Genomic DNA, 27,565 nt, shown 5'->3' on the forward strand with positions numbered 1-27,565 from the left:
TGACAGGAGGAGGGAGAAGGACATGTGACCTCTCAACAGCTTCCCTACTCCTGCTCTATGTCCAAGCCCCTTCCTCAGCCCAATGCAGATGGGTGCTGGTTGTGAGGAGTCGAGGGGTGGGGTGGGGCGGCCCCTGCCTCCTGATTGTCGTCCCTGGAGGGGCTGATAGGGCGAGGCACAACTGCCAGCTGGTGTGCCAGCAGGAGCAGTGTTGGGCTCAGGCCCAGGGCGTGTGGTAGCTGCTACACTCAAGGCAGAGGTGGGGTTCCGGCCCGTGCAGGTGGAGGGGGTGTCTCTGAGAAGCAGGCTGGAGGTCCTGACTGTTCCCTGATTCTCAGCACCGGAGGCAACAGGGTGTGGTCTGGCTCTGTGTGTTGGGGGTCTTGGTGGTTTGGTCAGAGCAGAGGGCATCAGAGAGGCTGTGTGCCTTAATTGCCTCCTCTGGTGGACACACTGAGATGAATGGATCAGGGCAAGTGGCTTGGATGCCGCAGTGCAGCGCCACCCCCATCTTTCCCTGGGGGCCAAGGCCCTGACACTTTGAATTGAGGCGCCACTGAGGGGGCTTTGTGCTTGTCAGGGTCCAGAAGCTGTAAGGAGAGAAAAGGCAGAGCCTGCTGCTTGGGAATGAGCAGGGTGGCTAAATACAGCCCGGCCGCCTCTGTCCCTCCCCTCTCCTCCCCCTCCACTCCAGGCCCAGGCTGCTTGTGGTCTCAGCAGGCACCACCTCCCCAGCCAGCTGCCTGCCTGCCACCCAGCCTGTCCCCTCCAGGCCAGCCCCCACCGCCTCCTGCCCCTCTTCAGGCTCCCTCCCCTCCCCCAGGACCTCCTGCGGTGCCTCGGCAGGGTCAGCCAGTGAGTGGGGCTGGGCAGGCTGCGCTCTTTGCTCCCTAGGGAGCCTGGTGGGGTGGGCAGTGGGCAGGCAGCAGAAGGGCCTGGTGCCAGGGCCCAGCCTTCGGGACAGGCACAGGCTGGGGTTCATGTGCAGAGTCTCTCGGTGAGTTGGGGTGCAGCACTGTGGGGGTCCGGACCACAGGGGCTTGGGGTGGGGGAACTAGGAGGAGGGGCCAGGGGGCTGTGGCAGATTCATGTCTGTATTTGGCAGTCGGCTAGGAGCCAGCTCAGTGAGGCTGGGCCACTGGCCAGTTGCAGGGGAAGGGCGTCAGGGCCCTGGGGACACCCCTCCCCCAAAGACAGGCTGGTGCCCCCTCCTCTTCCCCAGGCTGAGCTACCTTTCTCTATGGATGACTCAAACTCTGCTTTCCCATCCCCCGAGAGTTTGGGGGTTCATGCTTTAGGGCTGGGGCCAACAGGTGCCCTGGGGTATCTGGGGCAGGAAGCTGAGAAGGGAGAGGGGGAAGGGCAGACTGGACAGTGTTAGCTCATTGGCTCTGGCGCTGAGGTCAGGATGAGGCTTGTCTGAGGTGTGTGTTCCTCTGCACTAGACCCAGCTCATCCAAGAGACCGGGGTCCTGGTTGTGCCACTCTGGGGTCCAAGGTGTGAACCACCTGCATTAGGAACCTGCGATCTGTACCAGGAATGTGGGTTCCAGGCCCCAGTGGGATTCCAAGTCTCCCATGAGGCCCAGGAATGGCCCCTCTGCTGCCTGAGTCCTGGGCCCCTGGCCCTTCCCCATGGTTTCCCGACTCAAGTGGACCAGCAGGGTCAGTGTGGAGAAAGTCGGCAACAGGAACACCTGGCAAGGTCACATAGCAAGCGAGTGTGAGCCCGGGGAAGGGAAGTGCAGGAGCCGTCTCACCTCTCGGGCGCTGCCATTCCAGGCCTTCTCAGGCTCTTGGCCCTCAGGCCGATCCACTTAGCTCCCCCAGGCTCTCTGCCCCCTTCCTCTTCTGGCATCTCTCTGAGTGCCACTGTCTCCCCTCCATCTCTGTTGCAGGTGGGTCCACATCCCCTTTCAGCAGCCCCATCACTTCTGACGAGGAGTACCTGAGTCCTCCGGAGGAGTTCCCGGAGCCTGGGGAGACCTGGCCCCAGAGCCCCACCATGAAGCTGAGTCCCAGCCAGAACCGTCGCTCCTCAGACACTGGCTCCAAGGCACCCCCCACCTTCAAGGTCAGACCCCTGAGCCCAGCCTTAGCTGGGCACCTCCATTCCTTCGTGTGGCCTCTTGTTCTCAGGGCCGCACCAGGCTCCAGTACTGCCTGGAGCTCGGCCCCATTAACCCTGTTAACCCAGGGCCACCCTCGGTCAGCCTGGGGTGGAAAGAGGCCTCTGCCCCAGATGCCCTACCCCCAGGAGCTGAAGCTGGGCTCTGACACTTTGGGGTCCCCTTCAGGTCTCCCTTATGGACCAGTCAGTAAGAGAAGGCCAAGATGTCACGATGAGCATTCGTGTGCAGGGGGAGCCCAAGCCTGTCGTCTCCTGGTGAGTAGCAGCCACTAACCACCACCTGCCAGCGCCCCTGCCTCCAGCCTTGGCCCTGTGGGACCGGGCTCTGGGTGGAGGGGAGTGGCCCTTTGGGACCTCCCCACGACCTGCGGGGAGGCCACACCCCAGGTACAGCAGTGCCACTCCCCACAACCTGCCCCCGCCTCTGCTTGGGGTCCAGGGCTTCCTCCTCAAGGGAGGGGTTGGGGAGCACATGGTGTCCTGTCTGTCCACTTGGGGTGAGCAGCCTGGAGCCACCTTGCTCCTGAAAAGGCTGCTCCCCCACCCCCACCCCTTGACAGCAGGCTGAGCTGTGAGGCCAGCCCTGTGCCCAGCCCTGGGCCAGGCCCAGATGGGAGCGTTCACCTCTGAGCTGCCAGAGCCCAGAGTTAAATGCGCCTCCTCCCCGGGCTCCTGGGCATCCTGGGGGCCTGGGACTTTGACTGGTTTGCTTGGGTCTCTTTATTGGTTTGGGCTCTGTTTTTCATTTATAATTGATTGTCTCGTCCCCAATGTGATTTCTTCACATTGTAAGTTATTTCACGTCCCTTTTAGAAAGTGGGAAAGTTGCCATTTATTCTAGGTAAATAAAAATAAAACATGAGGAAACCTCAGAGCCATCACGAGCCGAACAACACGGCACTGCTCTAACTAAGCACAGTTAGGTTCCTAGAGTGGAGAGACCCTGGTGGGCGGCCATTATCTTGAAGTTCCTGGTGAAGGTGGGATGACAGTCAGAATGAAACCCTAATCCGGGGGTGCCTGTGGGCAGTGGGACAGACCTGGGGAGGGGACATATGACTTGCGGGGAGGAGTGGCCTGCTTGGGTCTGTCCCCTACTTCCCCTGGATGTGCAGGGGAGGACCCTGGGCCCTGGGGCTGAGTTCTTGCCCCTTTGCCAGGCTGAGGAACCGCCAGCCCGTGCGCCCGGACCAGCGGCGCTTTGCGGAGGAGGCAGAGGGTGGGCTGTGCCGCCTGCGGATCCTGGCCGCTGAGCGGGGCGACGCTGGCTTCTACACTTGCAAAGCAGTTAATGAGTATGGCGCTCGGCAGTGTGAGGCCCGCCTGGAGGTGAGAGGTGAGTACCTCACACTCTCCGTGAACCCCCCACCCCCAACCTGGCCCAGCGTTGATCCTGCCCAGTTGCCAACATTATGGGACAAGGGCCTTAGAGATCCCCAAGTTTAGCTGCTTATGCTGTAGTTGAGTAAACTGAGGTCCAGAGAGGGGAAGTGACCTGCCCAGGCCACAAAGCAAATTGCTCAGTGCTCAGCTCACTACACAGTAGTGCCCTCCCTCACACTCAGTCGTGCCTGCCCCTGACATCAGCCAGAGACCTGCTTCTCCCCACCGGCCATCCTCTCACTGCGCCCTCCTAAACCTTTGCCGCCCTTCCCTTCCCAGGCCCCTCCCTCACACCCACTCCCCTCTCCCACGCCCCTCGGCCCCTGCCCCGACTCATCTCAGTGCTGTGCAGAGACTCTCTTGTGGTTGGGAGTGGTGGGGAGAGTGTCTGATAGTTGGACCCGTTCGGAGGGGCCCTTGGAGTGACTTGGGCATGGAGCATCTCAGGGACCCCAGGGGTGCCAGGCTGAGTAGAACTGTACAATGTGCAGAGGGCTGGGTCCCTGAGTCAAGCATAAGGGCAGGGGACCCTTCAGGCATCCAGAAGGCAGGCCCTAGCCAGGCTGCCCTAGGGCGCTGAAGCTTTTCCTTCCCAGGACTGGCTGTTCACTCCACCTTTTGCCTCCCCTTTCCCTGTGGGCAGTTCAGGGCTGGGAACCCCTCCTCAGCCATCTTCCCGCCCTTGCTGGCAGAGGCCTGCTCTGAGAGCTGCTAGGATCCCCCAGACCCCTGCTGGAGCCTGGCCCCTAACAGTGGTGACCACCGCCAGCCTCGCCGACCTTGGTTCCCCCGCGCCTCCTGCTCCTGGGGCTGCCTCCTCCTCAGTCTCTGAATTCTTCCATGTCCGCCCCCACCCCCCATCCCCACAGCCTGGCCCTTACTCCCTGGCCTGCTCCTCTCCCTTCAGGGTCTGGTTCTGCCCTGCTTCTCCGTGTTAACTCATGTTTCGGTGCTTCTCTCTCTTTGGGATTCATCCCGGCATCTCTCAGGTTTTGGGGGTGCTCCTGACACCTGTGAATGCCTTTCCCCCGGGCGCCCAGGCCTCTGGCTGGCTGCCCACCCCACACCCCAGGGTCGCTCTGGGGGGAGCTGAACCCACAGTGCCACCCAGCAGTTTGAGAGGCGGCTGTCCATGGGGTGGGGGGGGGCTAGCCAGGCCGCGTGCGTGCCTGTGTGTGTGCGTGTGCCGCACTAACCTGCCGCTTGCTGACTGAGGTTTTTGTCTGTACACAGGCGAGTGAGCTCAGGGGGCCGCCTGCGCTCCCCCCGCTGCCCTCCGAGCCGCACCCCTGTCTCAGGCACCTCTCGGACCTCGCTGTGTTTCACTGCCTCCTGCCTGGACCCTGTTCCAGCCCCCGCCCCCTCCCTTCCCCGTGCAGTGTCCTGAGATAGCCATGGGCCCCTGTGGGCCCCTCCCCCCAAGTGGACATATGGCTGGGCAGGCCAGGAGCCCCCACGTGGACTGAGTGCCAGGAAGGGGTGGCCCGTGGGGAGTATCAAGACCCCCCTCCCAGTCTCTCCCCGCAGGGGAGCACCCAACGAGCGCATGTGCTACCACTGCTACAGGCCCTGTCTGTCTGTCCATGTGTCTGTCTGTATGTCTGTGACAGTCAGGGAAGGATGCCGTGGGGTCGGGCAGAGGGAGAGAGACAGGGCATGGCACCCGCAAGATGGCGGTGCCCATAGGGATAGGGACTGCGACAAGGGGCCCCTAGAGTAGGGGCAGAGCACCAACCATTCCAGAAACGGGCTTCACACGGCACAACACTTCATTTCACGAGAGACCAAAAGCCAGAGGCCCCTGGCCCTGCGCTGATGTGAGGCCTGGCATGTCCCGGCTGCGGGCAGGTGTAGGGCCACCTGGGGCGCTCTTCTCACTGTCTGGGTCTGGGAGGCCCTGTCTGGGCAGGAGAGAGTTAGCCAGGCTTGGCGCAGGAGAAGGGACCTACTGAAGAGGGTACGGAGATGCTCAGAAACACCTGTTTCTTAGTTCAAATAAAGTCCAGTTTATACCCAGCTGGTGTGCTGTTTTTTATTCCCCGCCGCCGTCTCTACCCCTACGTGGCCCTCGGTTGCCCTGTCCTCGACTCCTTCAGCCTCCCCTAAGTTCCCTCTTTCTGGCCCAGTTGGGGTGGCCATCCTGAATCCAGGCCTGGGACCTCCTTGCTGCCCTGGTCAGCCAGGCGGGCGGGCTTCCCCTCTGTCTCCAAAGGAACAAAATGCATCTTTCTCTCTGTGTCTGTCTCTCTGTGCGTGTGTGTCTCCCTCACCCTGTGTGTCTTTGCTCTGTGTGTGCCCCCCATGGCTGCTTTCCCCAGCACACCCTGAGAGCCGGTCCCTGGCCGTGCTGGCCCCCCTGCAGGATGTGGACGTGGGGGCCGGGGAAATGGCGCTGTTTGAGTGCCTGGTGGCGGGTCCTGCTGACGTGGAGGTGGACTGGTTGTGCCGCGGCCGCCTGCTGCAGCCTGCGCTGCTCAAATGCAAGATGCATTTCGATGGCCGGAAATGCAAGCTGCTGCTCACCTCTGTGCACGAGGACGACAGCGGCGTCTACACCTGCAAGCTCAGCACAGCCAAAGGTAACTGCCCACTTGGGCCCTAGGGCTGCCTTGGGTGCCTGAGAGCTGGAGGAAGGGGGCTGGATGTGAAGGAGCCAGGTGCAGTGTAAGGGGCTTCATCTCCTGGGGTGAGTAGTGGGTGGACGATGGTGCAATACGCCTGCCTGGGTGAAACCAGCACCTGGAGCAGCACCTGGCACAAATGATCTTCTGTGGGAGCCTGTCTACTGAGGTAATGGCAGACACACCTGGACGTGGGTTCCAGTTCTCGCCCTGCTGCATACCAGCCACGTGACCTTGGACAAGTCACTCCATCTCTCTGAGCTTAGACTATTCATCTGTGAAAAAGGACCGTGATAATGCCTAGCTTGGGGATCGGCAGGATTAATGAGATAATGAATGTAGAGAACAAAGCACAGCACCTGGCGAAGGGTGCCACCTAATAAATGTCAGCCATTATTATTATTAATGCCATCTCTGACCCGGTGCCCATCCTTGTTCGAAGAGCGGAGACAATGCCTCAACAGGCTGTGGTAATGAGCACCTAAGGTGACATTGGAGGGACTTTGTAGGCAGGGAAGAACCAGGTCAGCGTTAGGTGCTATGCCTTCCCTGAGAAGACTCCGTGGGGCAGCAGAATGGGGCACAGGGGCATACACTCTGGGTCCGGGGTGGGTGGGAGGGAGTACGGGCACAACCCAGGCGCAGAGGAGAATTCCAAGGAGGCGGGAAAGGGATGTGGAGGAGAAAGGGAGCTTGGCTTCCGGGCTCCTTTTACTGCTGAGCTGAGCGTCATCCTGGGTGGGCAAGGTGAGCTCCGGAGGGGAGGGCCAGGCCAGGGCCCTGGACAGCCTGCTGCCACCCCTGCCGACTTGCAGCCTTCTGAGAAGGTCCAGTCTTTGGATCCTGCTCACTGCCTCACTCCGGTCCGATGCCCAGGGAGCTTGCTGGGCTCTGCGCAAGCTCCAGCACCTGACCCCGCCCCCTTTCCCACCCAGTGTGAGGGCAGCACCTGTGGGTTGGGGTGGCTGGGGTTCCCAGGCCCTTCTTGCTTCAGTGCCGACCCCTCCCCCAGACGAGCTGACCTGCAGTGCTCGGCTGACTGTGCGGCCCTCGAGGGCCCCCCTGTTCACCAGGCTGCTGGAGGACGTGGAGGTGCTGGAAGGTCGTGCTGCCCGCTTCGACTGCAAGATCAGTGGCACTCCACCCCCCTCCGTGACCTGGACTCATTTTGGTACGGCCCTCCACCCTGCGGATGTTGCACTGGGGGACCCCCGAGGGCATGAGGGCAGGACCCCTCTCTGAGCCTGCTGTGCATTCCAACTCCTTCCCCGCAGGCCGACCCGTGGAGGAGAGTGAGAACTTGCGCCTGCGGCAGGATGGGGGTCTGCACTCCCTGCACATTGCCCATGTGGGCACCGAGGACGAGGGCCTCTATGCGGTCAGTGCCTCCAACACCCATGGCCAGGCCCACTGCTCGGCCCAGCTCTACGTGGAGGAGCCGCGGACAGCCGCCACTGGCCCCAGGTATGTCCTGGGGCCGCTAGTGCTGCTGGGGTCACCTCTGTGGTAGGAGGCAGTGCTCTGGGACTCCGGGCAGCTGTGTGGTTTTTACAGCTCAAAGCTGGAGAAGATGCCGTCCATCCCCGAGGAGCCGGAGCAGGGTGAAATGGAGCGGCTGTCCATGCCCGACTTCCTGAGGCCCCTGCAGGACCTGGAGGTGGGACTGGCCAAGGAGGCCATGCTGGAGTGCCAGGTGACCGGCCTGCCCTACCCCACCATCAGCTGGTTCCACAACGGCCACCGTATCCAGAGCAGTGATGACCGGCGCATGATGCAGTGTACGTGTCCAGGAGGGGACCCTGGGAGCGTCCCCTCCACCTGCTGCTTTACTTGCTGTGCCTTCCCTTTTCCTCAGCCTCGGGCTTTCCTTTTCTTAGCCTGCTCAGCTAAGGGGCAGCTGGGGGAGGGGAGCCCAGGGGGGCCTTGAGGTCCCTGCCTCCTCCTTTGAGACCACACAGCACCATCTACTGAATCACTACTCCAGGCCTCGGTGGCTCTGTTAGAATTTACTAGACAGGCGGTACATCTTGCTGCAGTCTGTGGCCAAGTGATAGACCCTCTGTGATGGACTTGTCGAGAGCATGAAATCAGAGAGTATATGTGAGGCCCCCAGAGTGGCCCTCATCGGGACGACAGAGAGTCCAGGGGGAAGGCCGGTGGGGGCGGGGTCTGGCACCAAAAGGGTGCTGGACCGAGGCCATTACCGAACAGCGGGTAAAGAGGGAACTGGGGGAACACAGAGGAAGGTGTTTGGGGCCATGACCTCTCTGCCTGAGGTACTTCTCATGGGAAGACCTCAGCTCCATTTTTTTTGTTTTTTGTTTTTGTCAGATTTTATTTATTTATTTTTAGAAAGAGGGGAAGGAAAGGAGAGAAATAACAATGTGTGATCGCGTCTAACGAACCCTGTCCTGGGGACCTGGCCCACAACCCAACATGCACCCCAGCTGGGAATCGAACCGGTGACCCATTGGTTCAGTCTGAGCTCAGTCCACTGAGCCACACCAGCCAGGACTCAGCTCAGGTTTTGAAGGAATCTGAGTCTCCCAGGGAAAGGCCTCCCTATGCCCCAGGACGACCCCCTCTTGCAGCTGCAGCGTGACCAAGCTCACCTTTATTAAGCGCTTCCCTGTCTGCCAGGCTCTGAGGACTAAAGCCCTGCCGTGCCCAACCTCACCATCCACCATGGGCCTGGAGGCAGGGACCGTTACTCCTGGTTACAGATGGGGAAACTGAGACTGACAGAGGGCGAGGACTTGCTCAAAGGCAGGCAAGGACCGTCTGACTCTGGCTCCCGCCTGCTAACCAGGTTGCCGCCTGTCACCTGGGCCCCATCTCCAGTGCCACCACGGTGGCTCTGACCCTTCCTCTCAGTCCTCTTCCGCAGCGGCTGTCCACTCAGCCTGCAGGCTCCCTCCCTCTCTCTGCTGGAGGCCCGAGTGGGCGTTTCTCTCAGGATCTGAGCCTGCGTCTCCTCTGTGTGCGGGGTCAGTGGCAGCCCTCGGTTTCACTTCTTTTATAAATAGTGTCAGGAGAGATAAATGAATGGGTGACTGTTCCATGCAGAGATAAGCACTGAGAGAAGGGAGGGGTGTTTGGGGACGGCCCTCACATGAAGGAGGATCATGTAGGCCTGCGCCCCTTCCTGTCCCCACTGGAGATGGCTCCCTTATCGTCGTTCTGGGGGCATGGTAGGAAAGGACCTTCGGATTCGGAGGGACCAACATCAAGCTATTGCTCCACCGTTTTATTAGCTGTGTGACCTTGGACAAGCCCATGAATGTCTCTGACCTCATCAGCGCGCGAGGATGATTTCGCAGGGTTGTTGAAAGTATTGTGGGAAAACAGTACACATCAAGTAGCTGGCATAGCAGAAAATTCTTACTGGGATGTACAATATATTTGGCACTGTGTGCAAGGCAGTGGGTTCCTCTGAAGGTCCTGGGGGTATCAAGGATGGGGGTGCAGTGTGGGGCCCCCCGGGAATGACCCAGGAAGCTTCCTAGGCTGGTGCTTACTTGAACTGTATCTTGAAAGAGAAGAAGGCCTTAATAAGAGAAAAATGTTCCAGAAGGGAGGAATTTTGTGAGCATAGACCTGAAGGTAGAACTCCTGTGGATTGTTCAGGGACCCTCCTGCTGGCTTGTCAGGGTCAGACCATGGAGGACTAGCAGGAGACGTGGCTGGATGGCAGTTGAGTTTAGGGGCTTTGGTTGCTCTCCATATGCAGTAGGTGCCTTTAAAGTTTCCAGGTTGAGCCCTGGCTGGTGTAGCTCAGTGGATTGAGTCCCAACCTGCGAATTGAAACGTGGCTGGTTTGATTCCCGGTCAGGGCACATGCCTGGGTTGCGGGCCAGGTTACCAGTGTGAGAAGCAACCGATAGGTGTTTCTCTCACACATAGATGTTTCTCTTCCTCTCCATCTCCCTCCCTTCCCTTGTCTCTAAAAATAAACTCTTTAAGGTTGAGAGGCACTAGTGGAGAACTTGCATGGGTCTGTGCCCTCAGTGGGAGGATCCTTAGTATCTTTGACACAGAGGTGTGACCCCTGCCCCCAGAGGTTCAAGGAAGATGTGGGAGGGAGGGGAGAAGCTGCAGGCCCTGAGGGGCAAGGGACAGCCGAGAGGGGACAGGAAAGAGGGGCCCAGGCTGCAGGTGTGGACCTGGCCGTCTGGCACTAGGGTTTGCCGCATGGAGGACACACTTCTTGCTTGTCTGCCTATCCTTTCCCCTCACCTCCTCCCTGAGTGGGTCGGGGTGAAGGGCCAGGCCTGGGGTGACATGGGCCCACCCCTCAGAGTATCCTCCTAGCTCAGGCCTGGTGTCACTGTCCTTCCCACCCCCACCCCCAGACAGGGATGTCCATCGATTGGTGTTCCCTGCTGTGGGGCCGCAGCATGCCGGTGTCTACAAGAGCGTCATTGCCAACAAGCTGGGCAAAGCTGCCTGCTACGCCCACCTCTACGTCACAGGTACGGCAGGCACCTTCCTGGCCAGCTGTGTGCATAGCCTGGCCTCCGGCCCACCCAGGGGGCTGCGTGAAAGAGGCTTTTTCACCAACATCCTTCCTTTGGACCCCTGGGGAGCCATCTGGCCTTGCCCCTGCCCCTGTGGCTGTACCCCTGGCTCCCAGCTCACTACCCTGAGGCTTGGTGATCCTGCGGAGCCATGGGGACCTAAAGGACCCAGGGGATGCTTGGCCTGTGGCTTTCAGATGTGGTTCCAGGCCCCCCAGATGGTGCCCCGCAGGTGGTCGCTGTGACTGGGAAGATGGTCACACTCACATGGAACCCCCCCAGGAGTCTGGACATGGCCATCGGTGGGTCAGGGTCACACAGGGCTGCGTGATGGGGATCGGGACATGGACAGGGAAGGCTCAGGCAGGGGTACCAGGGGGACAGGAGGGGAGGGCAAGGCCCAGGGAAGCAGGCAGAGTGGGGAGTGGATGGAATGTTGGGACCATGGTCGGGAGCAACCTTGACTGCGTCCCTTCCATGGTGGAGGAAGCCCTGACTCTGGGTCAGGAGAGGGGACAAAAAGGGTCACCATGTTCCTTTCTCTTTCTCAGAGGGTTTGGGTACTTGGGTCGTGGTCTAGGGAACATGCTCTTCTTCCCTGTCCACAATGTCTTCCTGCTCTGTGCCTCAGTTTCCCCACCTCAGATAGTAACAAGGAATTGGGATATAAGTCAAGCTCCCTCCATGCCTGTACCTGGACCTCGGGCCTGGCACTTTGTTGACTCTGAGCCTGGCTAGGCCAGTGGTTGGGCAAGAGTTGACAGGGGGCAGGTAGGAGCAACACAAGAAACAGGCAGGTCCTCAGAACAGACTAAAGATTTCCTGGGTCCTGAGGAACTGAGTCGGGGTGGGGAGGAGGATGCCCCAGCAATGCCCACCTCTAGCAGCTGCCTCCCCATCAGACCCGGACGCCTTGACCTACACTGTGCAGCACCAGGTGCTGGGCTCAGACCAGTGGACAGTGCTGGCCACAGGCCTGCGGAAGCCTGGGTGGTCAGCCACAGGACTGCGTAAGGGAGCCCAGCACATTTTCCGGGTCCTCAGTGCCACCATCAAAAGCAGCAGCAAGCCATCACCCCCGTCTGAGCCTGTGCAGCTGCTGGATCGAGGTGAGCCTGGCCCCTCTTAGGGAGTGGGGGTGGGTGCTGCTGGGCTGGGGAACTGGGCCCCCGTGGTGGAGGCTCAAGGGCTGGTCTGGACAGTAGAGCTTCAACAGGAACAGTGTGGCTGGATGCGACCTTGACCATCCAGGTGCTTCCCTCTCTTCTGAAGAAAGCAGCACTCACAGCGGGCGGGGCTGAGGCTCTGGAGTCTGATGAGCTGGGAAGGCAGTCCCAGTTTCGCTGCTCCCAGACCGTGTTCCCTGCACAAATGGCTGAACCTCTCTGAGCTCCAGCTTCCTCGTCCGCAAACATGGAGCTCACAGGGCAGCCGGGAGGGTTCAAGGAGCAGTGGGCACAGAGGATTTGGTGTCACCCCAGCATAGAGCCTGTACTCTGTCCCCCCAGGCCCAACCCTGGAGGCGGCACCTGCTGTGCTGGACAAGCCAGATGTGGTGTATGTGGTGGAGGGACAGCCTGCCAGTGTCACCGTCACCTTCAACCATGTGGAGGCCCAGGTCGTCTGGAGGAGGTGGGCCCCTGCCTGGCACACCCCACTCCCACAGGGGCAGCCCAATTTAGCCATCCTAGCCTGACCTCCTTGTGGCTGGATCCTGGGTGACCTCCCTGTCACATGTCCCTTAGCTGCCGAGGGGCCCTCCTGGAGGCACGGGCCGGTGTGTACGAGTTGAGCCAGCCGGATGATGACCAGTACGGTCTCCGGATCTGCCGGGTGAGCCGCCGGGACTTGGGGCCTCTCACCTGCACTGCCCGCAACCGCCATGGCACCCAGGCCTGCTCAGTCACACTGCAGCTGGCAGGTAGGTGATAGCAGGCCCTCTTCCCCCCTCTCCCCCAGAGGCCCACGGATCTCTCTTTGCACCCCCAGGTGCACACACCCACCTGCCAGGCCTGGGTCTTCTCTCTTTCGTGGCCATAACAGTACTGGTGTTACTACTAGTAATAGCAATAGTAATAGTACTAATAAGGTATCTATTAGCACCTCGTACGTGCCAGGCTTGGCGCTAAGTATCTCACACGGATCACCTCATTTAATACTTCAACCTTGTGAGACAGGGGTTGGTGATTATCCCCATTTCATTGTATTTTTTTAAGGATTTTACTTATTTATTTTTAGAGAGAAGGGAAGGGAGGAGGAAGAGAAGGAAAGGAACAACAGTGCGTGGTTGCCTCCTGTGCACCCCCCACTGGGGACCTGCAACCCAGGCATGTGCCCTGACGGGAATCAAACCAGCGACCCTTTGATTCGCAGGCTGTGGCTCAATTCACTGAGCCACACCAGCCAGAGCTATTATCCCCATTTTACAGGTGGGGAAACTGAGGCTCAGAGAGTATGCTAAGTAACAGGTTCAAGGTCACACAACCTGATGAGATTCAAGCTCTGATACCCACTCCAAAGCCAGAGGGTGCTCCCAGCTCCCAGCTTAAACACAACAGGAAATAGTACCTTGAGTAACAAGTATGGGAAGCTGAGTGGGTTTAAAAAATAGAAAAGCCCGAGGGAGCGCATCTGATCGTGAGACGCTCAGCTCTTGTGATCCTGGCTGCCCTTTGCTTGACCTGCTGGACAAGGCCTCCCAGCCTTTGTAGTGAGAACCTTTTTGGGAATTTCTCCATCAAAAACGTAGTGTCTCGGTCTCCAACGTGCGTTAGGTAATAATTGCCTTGTTTCCCCATCTGTTCATTAACTCTCAACATATGTAAATGCCACTCAGAACTCCAGACCAGCACCAGCGAAACAGTGTTACCTGCTGAGTAAATACAGTTCCAAGCAAATGCAAAGGAAGTGATATGTTAGTTAGCACAGGCAAGCTCGCCATGGGTCAATGTCCATTTTCTGGTGCTTTTAAAAAATTGTTCCAGTTCAGTCGAACCACCCCAGTCCTTTGACTTTCGTAGAATCCACCCTGCCACCCGCCATGTCCCCCCACACACTGTAAGCCAAATTACTAGAGAGGAGGGAATGCATGTTTAAAGGGAATGAGATGCAGCAGGAGGGTGTGTGAGGAAGAGATGGCAAAGCCCTACTCACCCCCTGTCGATAGTGGATGCCGTTGGGCTACAGATCGTGGGGGGCCCTGATCTCCCTTTTATGTGTCTTTCCCTTGCTCAGCTTCCCCTGTCCCATCCCCTGTCACTTCCTCCTCAATCTGCAGGGCTCACGGTTCCGGTTGTAGGGTGAGGCCTGGCCACCCAGAGCCCTGCAGCCCGGCCTGGCTGGAACAGTGACAGGGAGACTGTGTTCCAGCTGACCAGGGCTAGAAGAGGCCTGGGGTTTGGCTCTACGCTCTCTCCCACTGTGCCTCACCCCCACCCCCAGGCAGGATGAGTGGAATGGCCCCCTTCCTCCACATCTGCTACCTCTCACCCCATCTTCCCCACTCTCAGGATGCCCTTCCCTTTCTTCTGTATAAAACCAGGCAGTGTGCTGGTGATGTGGTGGCCCCTGCCAGTGCCCTGCTCTTCCCTCGGGGCGGGGCCTGCTCACTCCTGCTCTCCTTAAAGCCGAGATCCTCAGCCATGCTCAGGAGGGCAGCACCAGGAAGTCACAGACTCTTCTGCGAAGCACATTGGAATATGTATTTAATTCCATCATGAAACTTGGGAGCCACTTTATGAGGAAATAACATGATCACATAGTATGTGCAACAAATAAAATCACAGTCACGTGGGAGAACTAAGCAGAGAATCCGTGTCAGCTTGTTCGTTTTGCCATCTCCAAGGTGGTAGAAGACCCCTTAAACATTTAAATGAGATTCAGAGAAAAAACTTCAAGACAGAGGCAATGCCATCAAAAACTTGAGTTAGGGTCACAGGCTGAACTTCCTGGAAGACCTAGGCAGTCAAGCCCAAGAAGCCCTCAATGGGACTGTGCAGAAGGACCATGACCTACAGGGGGCAGCATCGAGCCACTGTGCACAGCCCACTAACACAGGGAGGGAAGAGGCTCAGTTTGGCCAGTCCCGATTTGTCAAGAGCAACAGGAAATCCAGGTTTCTTTGGTGTGAAAATCTCCTGATTTCAAAACTGGCACTGAGGGTCAAACAAAGCAAGCCTGCACCCTCTGGCTGAAGTTTTCAGATTTGGAGAAAACCACATATAGATTTATAGGGCAGGCACTTGGTCCAGACAAGGAACTTTGGGACTCTCTGGGGCCAGTTTGAGAGCCCCAGTGGGGGAGGTGCTGGGGATCTTGGTGGCAGGAGGGGAGGGGAAAGGGGGGGCTGTGGGTCTGATGACGTAGTTGCTGAGGAAGGGCATGGAGAGGAGCTGAGCAGCCAGGCCCATGTGACCCCAACATGTTGTCCCCCTCCCTCACCCACCCCCACCCCCTGTGTTTCAGAGGCCCCTCGGTTTGAGTCCATCATGGAGGACGTGGAGGTGGGGGCAGGGGAGACTGCTCGATTCGCTGTGGTGGTTGAGGGGAAACCACTCCCAGACATCATGTGGTACAAGGTCAGAGGGTGATGAAGGCCTCAGGGGAGCCCTAGCCCAGGGGCAGGCCAGGAGCCTGGGAGGAAGGAGGAGGGGTATCTTCTGAGGGAGGGAGCAGGCAGCTTTAGGAAGACGAACTGGGACAGAGAAGAGCAGAGTAGCTGCCAGAATACAGATAGAAGGAAGTGGGACCCAGTGGACTAATTGGGGGATTCAGGATTATTGGTGGGAGGCAAAGGGTGGAGCTGATTCTGGGTCCTGGGAGGAAGCAAGGCCCCTGGGTAGGAAGGTTCCTGGCCCTGAGATAGGGGTGAGACTGGGTCCCTGGGGGAGGCGAAGCCAGGCTGGAGGTGACGGTCAGCTCTGTAGGATGAGGCGCTACTGACCGAGAGCAGCCACGTGAGCTTCGTGTATGAGGAGAATGAGTGCTCCCTGGTGGTGCTCAGCGCGGGGGCCCAGGACGGAGGCGTCTACACCTGCACGGCCCGGAACCTGGCTGGAGAAGTCTCCTGCAAAGCAGAGTTGGCTGTGCATTCAGGTGAGCAGGAGCTCAAGGGGAGAAGGGCTGAGTGCTCACCCCCAGGATCCGATGTGAGTCGATGGCCCAGAGCCACTCCTCTGGCCCTGCACTCCTTGCTTGGCCCCCGTATCTTCCAGCCCAACACTCACCTTGGGCCCTGAACATTCTCACTCCTCTTCTGTCTCCTCCACCCACCCTGCCAGTCTCAGGCTCTGCCCTCATTCCTCTGTTGTCCTGCACATCTAACGCCAGGCATCTCTTCCGCAGCTCAGACAGCTATGGAGGTGGAAGGGGGCAGGGAAGACGAAGAACAGCGAGGGAGGAGACTCAGCGACTTCTATGACATCCATCAGGAGATCGGCAGGTGTGGGGCGAGGAAGGGGGGTGCTGTCTGGGGGCCCAGAGAGGCTGGGTCTGAGGCTAAAAGGGTCCAGAGAGGGTCCAGCAATGCCTGCACCCATCCTCTCCCCGTGTCATCACCCAGGGGTGCCTTCTCCTACCTGCGGCGTGTGGTGGAGCGTAACTCTGGCCTGGAGTTTGCAGCCAAGTTCATCCCCAGCCAGGCCAAGCCAAAGGCATCAGCGTGGCGGGAGGCCCAGCTGCTGGCCCGGCTGCAGCATGACTGTGTCCTCTACTTCCATGAGGCCTTCGAGAGGCGTCGGGGACTGGTCATTGTCACTGAGCTGTATCCTGGAACAGGCTGGGTGTCTGGGGGATACCTGGCCCAAATAACTGGGCCTTGTAACAGCCCATTAGTAACATGTTTCACACTTAACAAAGTTGGGAGGGGCTGACTAACCTCACAGAGGGGAGTCTGGAGACCTCTGGGAAAACCAGCATTTTCAGCCCCACCCCTTTTTAGAGCATAAATTTGCATAGCACTTACTGTGTGCCTGGCCATGTTCTAAGAGCTCTATCTATTTAACCCTCATGTCTGCCTACCTATCTCATGGAATTTTATCATCCCTATTTTACAGATGATGAAGCCGATGTACAGAGAGGTTAAGTGACTCACCAGAAGTCACACAGTTAGCAAAAGGCTTGTGACTTTTATCATGAAATGCAGTACAGTGTATTGAACATTTGAAGTGACCCCATCTTGGATGAGCATCAGTACTTGGCTCTATAAGTAGGCTGTTTCCATAAAGAGTGGGTTTTAGCCATGCGTGAGAGCTGCTATTAAAGGCACGTTATGTCAGGGTGCTGGGGGGTTGGCCTGTCACCCCCACTAGCAGGGCGACCATGTCCTCACACCAGGCCCCCAGCCTGCACTGTCAGAACCCAGATGTCAGCAAAATGACCCATTGTTATGTGTCACGAACCTTCTGGGTCATTCCCCAATAGAGTCAAGAAGTTCCATTTACAGTCAATGAAATTCTCTTCTAATTGATCCCTATGCATACCTCACAGTGGGGCAAGAGGAGATGTTGTCCTGTTTTACTCCTGAGGGAACTGGGCTCGGATGGCTTGCCTGGGGTCCCCCAGCAAGAGAGTACGTGCAGGGTTGTCCCGCCTGTGCACCCAGGTGACAGGAGGAGGAGTGGAGACGCTCTTGCAACTGGAGTCAGAGGTGCTTTAAGAGAACAGAGAATCCGCGCTGGGCTGGGGTCTGACTTGAGCTCTGGGGAGGGGGAGGCACTGCCCCGGGGAAGGGCAAGGCAGTCAGCACTGGCCACTGTTCTCCTTGACCTGGGGCCCAGCTGCACAGAGGAGCTGCTGGAGCGAATGGCCAGGAAACCCACCGTGTGTGAGTCTGAGGTGAGGGCAGTGGGTGGCAGGGCAGGCTGGGCAGTGGCATTCGCCTGCCTGTGCTCTGGGAACTGAGGAGTGGGTCCTGGGCATGCCCCCGGTGCCCATGAAGAGGCCCCGGGCAGCAGCGGAGCCCCCTTCCTCCATCCCACCAGACCCTGCCCCCTGCCCTGGGACTTACCGTGTTCTCTGTGAATCTCAGCAGACCACCATGTCCCTCCCTCTGTTGTTTCCCAGTCTTCCTCACACGTGGCTCCAGTAAGAGTGCCACCTGGACTCTCTTCAGTCCACTGCTGTCCTGCTGTAGAGGCCTGGACCAACCGTGAACTGCACGGTCCTGTCAGTTGTCACGTGCCTGGCTCCCTTCTGTAACTGTGGTGTGCCTGACCTGTGTACACGCAGGCCTGGGGTTTCTGCAACCCAAACCTGTGTTCCAAGCCCCTTCACCAGCCAACTGAAAGCCACTTAACAGGCATGGCATGACCTCCTGCCATGGCCCCAGTGGTGATCAAGCATAACTCCACTCTTCCCCCATGGACTCTGGGTCGCCTGTTCCCACAGATCCGGGCCTACATGCTGCAGGTGCTGGAAGGAATATGCTATCTGCACCAGAACCATGTGCTGCACCTGGATGTCAAGGTGAGGTGCTGCAGGGGCCAGGGAGCAGGTGGCCCCTGTGGAAGCCAGGCAGTGGGGGGGCCCTTCCCTCTTCACTCAGCCTGCACACTTTGCCTTGGGTCCTGCAGCCAGAGAACCTGCTGGTGTGGGACGGTGCGGAGAACGAAGAGCAGGTGAGGATCTGTGACTTCGGGAACGCCCAGGAGCTGACTCCGGGGGAGCCCCAGTACTGCCAGTACGGCACACCCGAGTTCGTGGCACCTGAGATTGTCAACCAGACCCCTGTGTCTGGAGTCACTGACATCTGGTAATGTTGGCACACTGAGCTGCTGGGGTGGGCCAGGGCAGCTGCCCCCGTGCTGGGGAGGTGATCCCTGGCAGCGGGGAGCTTCACTAAGCCCAGATGCCATCTCCGACAGTCAGCAGGTGGCACTGCTCACGGGTTCCTTGTTCACGTTACTACCTGCCCCTCATCCGTCGGGGTGACCCAGGCACTCAAGGGCTCAGACCTGTCAATCTTTGGTTTCTTGTCTCTCCTGGGTGGTCAGCCACCCCCTCTGCAGCCACCTCGCCTCCCCACAGTGAGGCAGGCACGGTCCCTCGACTCCCAGAGTCCTCATGGCTTCCTGGGCTGCTCCTGCTGTGACCCTTGACTCCCCCAGGGACGTCTGGCCCTCCAGGTTCAGAGTTTCCCCCGAAGGAGGTGCCCTGTCCATTTTCCATGCCAGTGTTCACAGGGAGGACACTTCTCACTAGATTCTCTGCTCACTTCCGGCGGGAGGTGCGCTGTCCTCTCACGACCTCACTCTCCTTTTCCTACAGGCCCGTGGGCGTCATTTCCTTCCTCTGGTAAGAGCCCCTCTGCACTCGGGCCCCCAGTCTCCAGTGGTCTGTTAGCGACGCCCCCCCACCCTGACATTTGCAGGGCGTGGGGCTGGAGAGCAGTTGGGGGTGTGTAGCCCAGCCCTCTCTTCCACACCCCCTCTCCCTCCTGCACAGCCAGGGGCCTCATATGCATAAATGTGGGCACCCCAGCCTGGGTGTCTAAGTCTCCTACCATCAGCCTCTCCATGAGGGGCAGGCACACGGGCTGGATGGGGAGAGGCCAGTGCAGGCTCGGGGCCACTTAAGCAAGAACTACGGGGTCCTGACTGTCCAGCAGGGCCTGGAAGGCGTAGGCTCAGGCTCAGGCTCAGGGAGGCACGTCCCCTGAGCACAGACTCCTTACCTCGAGGACAGGCCACAGCGGGAGGAAGGACAGAACAGGTCCTCTAAAGCACCGGCCCAGGGCAGGGACCGGGTTGCCCAGGTCTCAAGGTGGTAGTGCCACCCCGCCGGTGCCCCGGGGTGGTGGGAAGAGGACAGGCAAGTGTCTGAAAGATTCTGTCCAGATTTGCCTAGCCTGTGTGTCTGCCCCACAGCCCTGGGGTCCCATGTCCCCACTGGCACCCTCTCATCTCTGGCTGAGCCCCAGGGCCCTGCCGCCCTCACTCAGCCCTCTCCACCCCTGCAGCCTGACGGGGATCTCCCCATTTGTTGGGGAGAACGATCGGACAACACTGATGAACATCCGAAACTACAACGTGGCGTTTGAGGAGACCAGGTTCCTGAGCCTGAGCCGGGAGGCCCGGGCCTTCCTCATCAAAGTGCTGGTGCAGGACCGGCTGTGAGTGTGAGGCCTCGGGGAGCCCCCCGCCTGCAGACCCCCCTCATGCCACCCTTACTGCTGCCGCGCCTCTGCCCTTTGACAGCCCATCTTCCAAGTCCCTGGAGGCCCCGTTTCCCCAAACATCGACTGACTGGCTGAATTGATGACTGATGAATCCCTTCCTCCTCCCCCTTCCAGGAGACCTACCGCAGAGGAGACCCTGGAACATCCTTGGTTCAAAGTGAGTCTAGTTCTGCAAAGTCACGGTAGGAGAGGTGGAGGGAGAGAAAATGTTAACAGCTTCATTTATTGAGAACCTACTGTGTGCAGTTAGCATGATAGGCGTTTAGTCTACTTACGATCTACCTGCTTCAGATAGCTCTGGGAGAAAGGCACGATTCTCATTGTGTCGATGAGAAAACAGGCTCACGTTGGGAGATCATGGATTCCAAGGCATAGGTCTGGACTTCCCCACCCCATCCTGCGGGGTCCTCATCAGGGTTTCTTCTGGCTCTTGAGACCAGCCCCGGCCTTCCCCACTCCTGAGTGCCCACCTCTGTCCTGCACCAGTCCAACCCGCTGTGGTTAGTATGTGGCCTGGCCTCTTGGTTGTGAGCTCTGTGTGGGCAGAGTTCTCATTCATCTTCAAACCCCAGCACTGCAGGGCATAGCGCCAGGTGGGGGGATGAGTTTCAGCAAATGACCCAGAAAGAGCAACGGAATAGACCAGCCATTGAGCTTTGCACTGGGTCAACTGAAGGCTGAGGTAATTCTAGTGTCTGTCCTTGGAGAACGAGCCTGGTCTCCCAGATCAGAACCAGCTCCAGTGAGGAGTGGGTGGCTGAGGGACGCATCTGTCTGGACGCAGCCTGCCTAGCTCCAGTTATCCGGGGTGAGGGCTCCACGTGGAGACAGATGATGAGGTGGGCAGTAGGGCTAGGCCAGGGGCCTACTCGCGGCCTCCTGGGGCAGCCAGTGTGCTGGGATGGGACCTTGAGCCGGGCATGAGCTCTAAAGCCCATCCTGGAAGCCACCGAGTTTTGGCCTCTCCACTTAGGTTCAGGGAATTTGTCTACACGTGGGCACCTTGGCTGTGGGAATTGTTGGGACAGATGCACAGGGAAGGGGGTCCCCCAAGGAGCCTGGACTTGTTACTGCTCGGCTCACTGTCTCCTCCTGTGCACTTGGTTTCTCCATTGCCGAACCCTGAGGGTCTCAGTTGCCAGAGGACTTTCCTTAAGCCCTGATTTCCTGGGTTCACAGACTCAGGTGACTGGTGCAGAGGTGAGCACAGACCACCTAAAGCTATTCCTCTCCCGGCGGAGGTGGCAGGTAAGTTTGCCTGGACCCTGCTTCTGTACCTCCCACCTTCTCATGCTACAGCCTTCTCTCCCTGACCCTGTGTTTTTTTATCATGTGCCCTCACTGGCTGCATATCTGTCTTCACCTGCTTTATGGTCTCTCAATTCCTAGCTTCCCTCCAGCCCCCTGACCCTCTGCCTGCCTTAGGCCTTCTCTCTGGGGCTAAGGGGGGCCCAAATGGGGCGGTCTGGCCCCAGGGTCCCCCAGGTCTGACTCTAGCCCTCTGTCTCCAGCGCTCCCAGATCAGCTACAAGTGCCACCTGGTACTGCGCCCCATCCCTGAGCTGCTGCGGGCACCCCCAGAGCGAGTGTGGGTGGCTGTGCCCAGAAGACCCCCACCCAGTGGGGGGCTCTCATCCTCCTCTGACTCTGAAGAGGAGGAGCTGGAGGAACTGCCATCTGTGCCCCGACCACTGCAGCCCGAGTTCTCGGGCTCCCGGGTGTCCCTCACTGACATTCCCACTGAGGATGAGGCCTTGGGGACCCCAGAGGCTGGGGCTGTGGCCCCCATGGAGTGGCAGGAGCAGGGAAGGGCCACCTCTCAGGACCAGGAGACCCCCAGCCCTCAGGACCTCCCCTCCCCAGGCCAGGAGCCCCCAGCTGGGTCCAGCCCTCGGCGGGGAGAGCTCCGGAGGGGCAGCTCTGCTGACAGCGCCCTTCCCCGGGCCGGGCTGAAGGAGCCGGGCCGGGGCCTGCACAAGGCGGCGTCTGTGGAACTCCCGCAGCGCCGAAGCCCCAGCCCGGGGGCCACCCGCCTGACCCGGGGTGGCCTGGGTGAGGGTGAGTATGCCCAGAGGCTGCAGGCCCTGCGCCAGCGGCTGCTGCGGGGAGGCCCTGAGGATGGCAAGGTCAGCGGCCTCCGGGGTCCCCTGCTAGAGAGCCTGGGGGGCCGTGCCCGGGATCCCCGGCTGGCACGGGCTGCTTCCAGCGAGGCAGCACCCCGCCACCAGCCCCCACCAGAGACTCGGGGCCTGCAGAAGAGCAGTAGCTTCTCTCAGGGTGAGGCAGAGCCCCGGGGCCGGCACCGCCGTGCTGGGGCGCCCCTCGAGATCCCTGTGGCCCGGCTTGGGGCCCGCAGACTCCAGGAGTCTCCCTCCCTGTCTGCCCTCAGTGAGACCCAGCCACCCAGCCCTGTGAGGCCCAGTGCCCCTAAACCCATTGCCCACAAACCCAGTGCCCCCAAGTCTCCAGAACCTCCTGCCACCATGCCCAGTGATGCTCCCCAGCCCTCGGCACCCCCTCCTACCCAAGAGAAGGCCCCAGAGTCCAAGGCAGAACCAATTCCAGCCCCCAAGCCTACACAGCCCCCTGTGGCCGTGCAAACCCCAGTGGCCCCCCTCACACCCTATGCCCAGATCATGCAGTCACTGCAGCTGGCGGGTCACACGCAAGGCCCTCTGCAGGGTCCTGCCACATCTCCAGCGGAGCCCAAGTCCCACCCTGCCGTGTTTGCCAGGGTGGCCTCCCCACCTCCGGGACCCTCCAACAAGCGGCCTTCAGCCGCGGCTCCCTCAGGGTCAGCTGAGAAAGCCAGGGTCCCCACGGTGCCCCGCAGGCCCGGCAGCAGTCTCAGCAGCAGCATTGAGAACCTGGAGTCTGAGGCCGTGTTCGAGGCCAAGTTCAAGCGCAGCCGTGAGTCGCCCTTGTCTCGGGGGCTGCGAATGCTGAGCCGCTCGCGCTCCGAGGAACGCGGCCCTTTCCGCAGAGCCGAGGAGGAGGACGGCATATACCGGCCCAGCCCGGCGGGAACGCCCCTGGAGATGGTGCGACGACCGGAGCGCTCCCGCTCCGTGCAGGACCTCAGGGCTGTCGGGGAGCCGGGCCTGGTCCGCCGCCTCTCGCTGTCTTTGTCCCAGCGGCTGCGGCGGACCCCGCCCTCGCAGCGCCACCCGGGCTGGGAGGCCCGCGGCGGGGACGGGGAGAGCTCGGAGGGCAGCAGTTCGGCGCGGGGTTCCCCGGTGCTCACCGTGCGCAGGCGGCTCAGCTCCACGCTGGAGCGGCTGTCCAGTCGGTTGCAGCGCAGCGGCAGCAGCGAGGACTCGGGGGGCACGTCTGGCAGAAGCACGCCGCTGTTCGGACGGCTACGCAGGGCCACGTCCGAGGGGGAGAGTCTGCGGCGCGTCGGCCTCCCGCAGAACCAGCTGGCTGCCCAGACCGGCGCCACGACGCCTTCCGCAGAGTCCCTGGGCTCTGAGGCCAGCGGCACGTCGGGTGGCTCAGGTGAGGAGGCTCAGGGGCGGAGTGAAGGATGGGTGTGTGGACAAGTACGGGTGGGTGTGGGTGCAAGATTGGGATGACAGATGCAGAGTGTGGAAGAGAGTGGGGTTCTCTGGAGAGAGGCTGAGAGGAGGAGAAGGCAGGGCCACCCCCCAGAAAGAGGCCGAGCAGGTGCTGGGCCCCCTGAGCGTGGAATTGGTGGGGCTGATGCGGCAGGAGGCCGAGGAGCAGAGGCAGGGTGGGAGCAGACCAGGGCTGGGCCAGGGTGTTCTCTGTTTCCTTGGGCCAAGGGCTGCAGGGAGGTGGGAGCTGTCTGGCCCTGGCTGGGCGGGTGCTCAGGCGCCTGGGTGGGTGCTCAGGCGCCTGGGTCTTCCCAGCTCCCGGGGAAAGCCGGAGCAGACTGCGCTGGGGCTTCTCTCGACTGAGGAAGGACAAGGGGTCATCACAGCCAAACCTCTCTGCCAGCGTCCAGGAGGGTTTGGGTGACCAGTACGTGCGCAGCGAATCAGGTAAGAGAGGCCTGCTGGGTGAGTACGCCACCCTGCCCCAGGGGGCAGTCCTAGCTGGATGGGAGACGGACCACTCTGAGGAGCCCAAGCGGTGAGGGAAGGGACCTGGAATCAGTAAAACAACGACGATCATAACAGCAGCAACTGCCGTTATTAGCAAAGCTGAGGGCCCAGTTAGGCACTTTACAAGGCCTGCCTCACTCAACACCCGCCCCCCACATTGTTGAGGAACTGTTATTTGTATCGTGTCCGTATTTTACAGATGAGGAAACAGAGGCTGAGCCGAGCTAAGTAGCTTGTGGAAGCCGCAGAGCTGTAGTCAGACAGTGGGGCTATGCCACCCTGTGCAGTCAGACCCCAGAAGCAGCTTTGGGACACCAGACTAGTGCCTTTCTCTGCTTTGGCCTCTCCCTCATGGGAGAGCCTAGAGGTCCCTGTAACTGCGTGTAGTTCTAAATGGGGTCAGGGTAGGGCTCCCCGCCCACAGGGTCCCCGTGCCAATGTGTGTTTGCTTGAACGTGCACACACACACTTTCTCTCCTGGCCTGGAGGCCCGCTGTCTGGACTGTGTCCCCAGTTCTCTATTTCTCTACAGCCCTGAACACCCACCTGCCCCCACCCCCAGCCCCTGCAGGGCCTCCAGCATCTTCAGCACCCTCCTGGCTGTTTGCCAGGGGGAAGGGAACATGGGATATGCCCTGGTCTGTTTCTCTGCCCACGTGGTCTGGGCCGCCCAGAGGCAGGTATTTCCCACCTGGGGTGACCCCGTCCCTCACCCCCAAAAGGGGCATTATTCAGGGACTGCACACAAAGGCTCAGGAGGCCAGATTCCCAGGCCAGCATGCAGAATGGAGCAGGCCCACCACACCAGGCCGTGTGCAGGGTCTTCGGCAGTCGCCAGTTCTGTCCTTCCCGGTCCCCCATAAAACTCCTCAGGACTGTCCCAGCTGTGCCTCAGCTGGGCTTAAGGTGATTGTGTCCGGCCTTGGCTGGAGACTGGGGGCGTCCTTCTCGAGGCAGTGGGCAGTGGGGACTGTAGGAGGGAAGAGCAGCAAGGGAGGCCAGCTGGTGGGGCAGCGGGGAGGAGAGGGAATGAGACAGAACCAGAAGCCAGCCCGGAGGCCTGGGGACAGCTGATCCCTTCCCACCTGGGGCCTCCCTCCCAGGTCCGTTTTGCTGGTGCAGCTGATTTCCTTCTGAGGCAGTGTCCCCTTACCTCATCCTCCACCCGCCCCCTTGCAGAAGAAGCCTGTCCCATTTGTCTCATGTCCACTTGACCAACCAGGGCCAGCCCCTGGGGGCATGGAGGTAGAACTGGCAGAGCTGGGCCAGGGTCACCTTTCACCTCTCCTCCTGGCCTCCCTCTCTCTCCTGCCTACCCAGCACACTTACTGGATCTGAAGGCGGCCAGTGACGAAACTATATATTCACTTTATGTTATTGGAGCCTCAGTGTGGGACCCCTCCTTGGGGAACATGGGTGCAGTGGGGAAGGTGGGCATGCTGCCGTTCTGACCATGCACTCTTGCTGAGCATCCCTCTCCTGCCCAGCTCACCCCACCCCTCCTCCCTTCTGGTCCTTTAGACAGGCAGCAGCTGGGGCTCCCAGGGGCACGTATCCCTCAGCTCTCTCTGCCCATGTGAAGAAAACCCACCCCCACCCCCAGTGGCCAGGACCAGATGGGGATATTTCTAAACACACATGCCAGGGGGCAGGAGTGCAAGTCCTCACGGCACTGAGGAGCCACAGGCCGTGGAGACCTTGGCCGTCTGCGTCCTGGCCATAGCCTGTTCACCAGTCAGCTGTGAAGCCGGCTTTGCCAAAACGGCCTCTTTCTCTGGGGGTCTGTGCCTGGCTCTGTACTGGGCATGTTCAGGAGCTAATGATCATAACAGTAATAGGGGCTAACATTCATGATCACTTATTATTATATCTTAGACACATGCTAAGCACTTTATATGCTCCTTGTAATTCTCACAACAGCCCTATGAGCTTGGTGTTATTCTTTCCCTCAATTTAGACAAGACCTGGTTCAAGGTCATGCAGATACTGGCTTTTTCCCCTTCAGAAGCCCTCACCACTCAGCTGACCTGAAGGAGTATAAGAAAGCCTAGCACTGTATCCCCAGGCCCCAGGGGGAACAAGGGGTGGCCGAGGCCGACACACTACCTGGCTTGGCCCCCGCTTTGCCTTGACTTCGGACCTTCTGAGACTGCATATTTTGATTGAACTTTATGTTCAACCCCAGGATTCCCAGCTGAGGCCACCAGCCCCTCTCACTTGCCCCGAGGTGCCCCAGAGGGAGTGAATATTACCAGATCTTAAGCACTGCAGTTTTTCAATATTTGTTTGTCTTTATTTTATTTAACAAGTGCACACAGAGCACATAAAATGTAGTGCCAGGCCCTGCTTGAAGCCATTTGCAAGCAGATGAGGTCACTACCATGTGTCTTCAATAGTCAGGGAAAGGAAGAGATAAGCCGTACACACAGTGAGTGCCTGGGGCCGTGATGCGCACCCCAGAGAAAATTCTCAAAAGTGTGGAGTGGGGTCCCACTTCTCACGTCCAGCTGGGAAGAGACAAGCTTTCACTCCGCTGCCCGCCTCTCCTGCGCACCCTCCCCACCCTCCGTGGTAAGCGAGCTGCAGTCCTCACAGCCCTTGGCTGTCTGCTCTCCCTCCAGACTTCCCCCCAGTCTTCCACATCAAACTCAAGGACCAGGTGCTGCTGGAGGGAGAGGCAGCCACCCTGCTCTGCCTGCCAGCAGCCTGCCCTGCACCCCACATCTCCTGGATGAAAGGTAGGGTCACTTCTCCCTAGAGAGGGTCATAGGCAAGTGCCCCCAGGCTTGGGGATACTTGAGGGGGAGTAGCAACCGGAGGGTCCCAGAAGACCCATGCACCGCCCCACTCAGCAGCCTCTTCTGCTTCTCTCTGCCCCCAGACAAGCAGTCCCTGCGGTCAGAGCCCTCAGTGGTCATCGTGTCCTGCAAAGATGGACGGCAGCTGCTGAGCATCCCTCGGGTGGGCAGACGGCATGCTGGACTCTATGAGTGCTCAGCCACCAACGTCCTAGGCAGCGTCACCAGCTCCTGTTCCGTGGCTGTGGCCCGTGAGCCTGGGGCAGGGGCCAAGGAGGGCAGTGATGGGGGATGTTGGGTGGGGCTAGATGGAGCTAAGCTGGAGCCTAGGGGCTCACTGGGACTCCCCTCTTCTTGCCAGGCATCCCAGGGAAGCTAGCCCCTCCAGAGGTACCCCAGACCTACCAGGACACGGCACTGGTGATCTGGAAGCCAGGAGACAGCCGGGCGCCCTGCACATACACGCTGGAGCGGCGGGTGGACGGTGAGGGACTGCACAGGTGGGTGGGGGGAGGGGTGGCAGGTGGAAGGTGAGAAGCCAGGGAGACGAGTGCCTCCCCAGGCAGACCTTCCTTCCCCAGGCTCCTTGCAGAGAGCACTGGGAGCCTGGGCCAGCCCTCTGTGGCCTCAGCCCCTCCTCCTTGATGCCTGCAGGGGAGTCCTCCTGGCACCCAGTGAGCTCAGACATCTCCGACTGTTACTACAATGTGACCCACCTACCGATCGGCGTGACCGTGAGGTTCCGTGTGGCCTGTGCCAACCGTGCCGGACAAGGGCCTTTCAGCAACCCCTCTGAGAAGGTCCTCGTCAGGGGCACACGAGGTCAGTGGGATGGGGTGGGGCATGGCCAGAAAAGGAGGAGGACCCTAAGCC

At 59.9% G+C, this 27,565-nt stretch overlaps 1 protein-coding gene across 4 annotated transcripts in view; it reads left to right on the forward strand.

The window, feature by feature from the left end:
* The window catches only part of SPEG (striated muscle enriched protein kinase), a 55,690-nt gene that overhangs the window by 23,748 nt on the left and 4,377 nt on the right, over positions 1–27,565 (forward strand). For 2 of the 4 annotated variants that reach the window (XM_037029076.1, XM_037029077.1), the window contains 29 exons: positions 1,899–2,074; positions 2,298–2,386; positions 3,292–3,467; positions 5,833–6,093; positions 7,148–7,306; positions 7,410–7,599; positions 7,690–7,913; positions 10,488–10,607; positions 10,850–10,954; positions 11,555–11,761; positions 12,161–12,284; positions 12,398–12,573; positions 15,117–15,229; positions 15,578–15,746; positions 15,996–16,092; positions 16,213–16,413; positions 17,429–17,486; positions 18,039–18,116; positions 18,224–18,402; positions 18,918–18,944; positions 19,609–19,761; positions 19,942–19,984; positions 21,007–21,075; positions 21,339–23,325; positions 23,700–23,831; positions 26,516–26,632; positions 26,776–26,943; positions 27,054–27,176; positions 27,347–27,514. In XM_037029076.1, coding sequence (XP_036884971.1) covers positions 1,899–2,074; positions 2,298–2,386; positions 3,292–3,467; positions 5,833–6,093; positions 7,148–7,306; positions 7,410–7,599; positions 7,690–7,913; positions 10,488–10,607; positions 10,850–10,954; positions 11,555–11,761; positions 12,161–12,284; positions 12,398–12,573; positions 15,117–15,229; positions 15,578–15,746; positions 15,996–16,092; positions 16,213–16,413; positions 17,429–17,486; positions 18,039–18,116; positions 18,224–18,402; positions 18,918–18,944; positions 19,609–19,761; positions 19,942–19,984; positions 21,007–21,075; positions 21,339–23,325; positions 23,700–23,831; positions 26,516–26,632; positions 26,776–26,943; positions 27,054–27,176; positions 27,347–27,514 — 5,889 coding nt within the window. Of the gene's footprint in view, positions 1–838; positions 998–1,898; positions 2,075–2,297; positions 2,387–3,291; positions 3,468–4,747; positions 5,519–5,832; positions 6,094–7,147; positions 7,307–7,409; positions 7,600–7,689; positions 7,914–10,487; positions 10,608–10,849; positions 10,955–11,554; positions 11,762–12,160; positions 12,285–12,397; positions 12,574–15,116; positions 15,230–15,577; positions 15,747–15,995; positions 16,093–16,212; positions 16,414–17,428; positions 17,487–18,038; positions 18,117–18,223; positions 18,403–18,917; positions 18,945–19,608; positions 19,762–19,941; positions 19,985–21,006; positions 21,076–21,338; positions 23,326–23,699; positions 23,832–26,515; positions 26,633–26,775; positions 26,944–27,053; positions 27,177–27,346; positions 27,515–27,565 lie in introns of those variants that run through there. The other 2 variants (XM_037029078.1, XM_037029079.1) reach the window with 2 other exon arrangements.

Source organism: Sturnira hondurensis, unplaced genomic scaffold, assembly GCF_014824575.4.
Source record: "Sturnira hondurensis isolate 20B ecotype Veracruz unplaced genomic scaffold, ASM1482457v3 Scaffold0020237, whole genome shotgun sequence".
Taxonomy (NCBI): Eukaryota; Metazoa; Chordata; class Mammalia; order Chiroptera; family Phyllostomidae; genus Sturnira; species Sturnira hondurensis.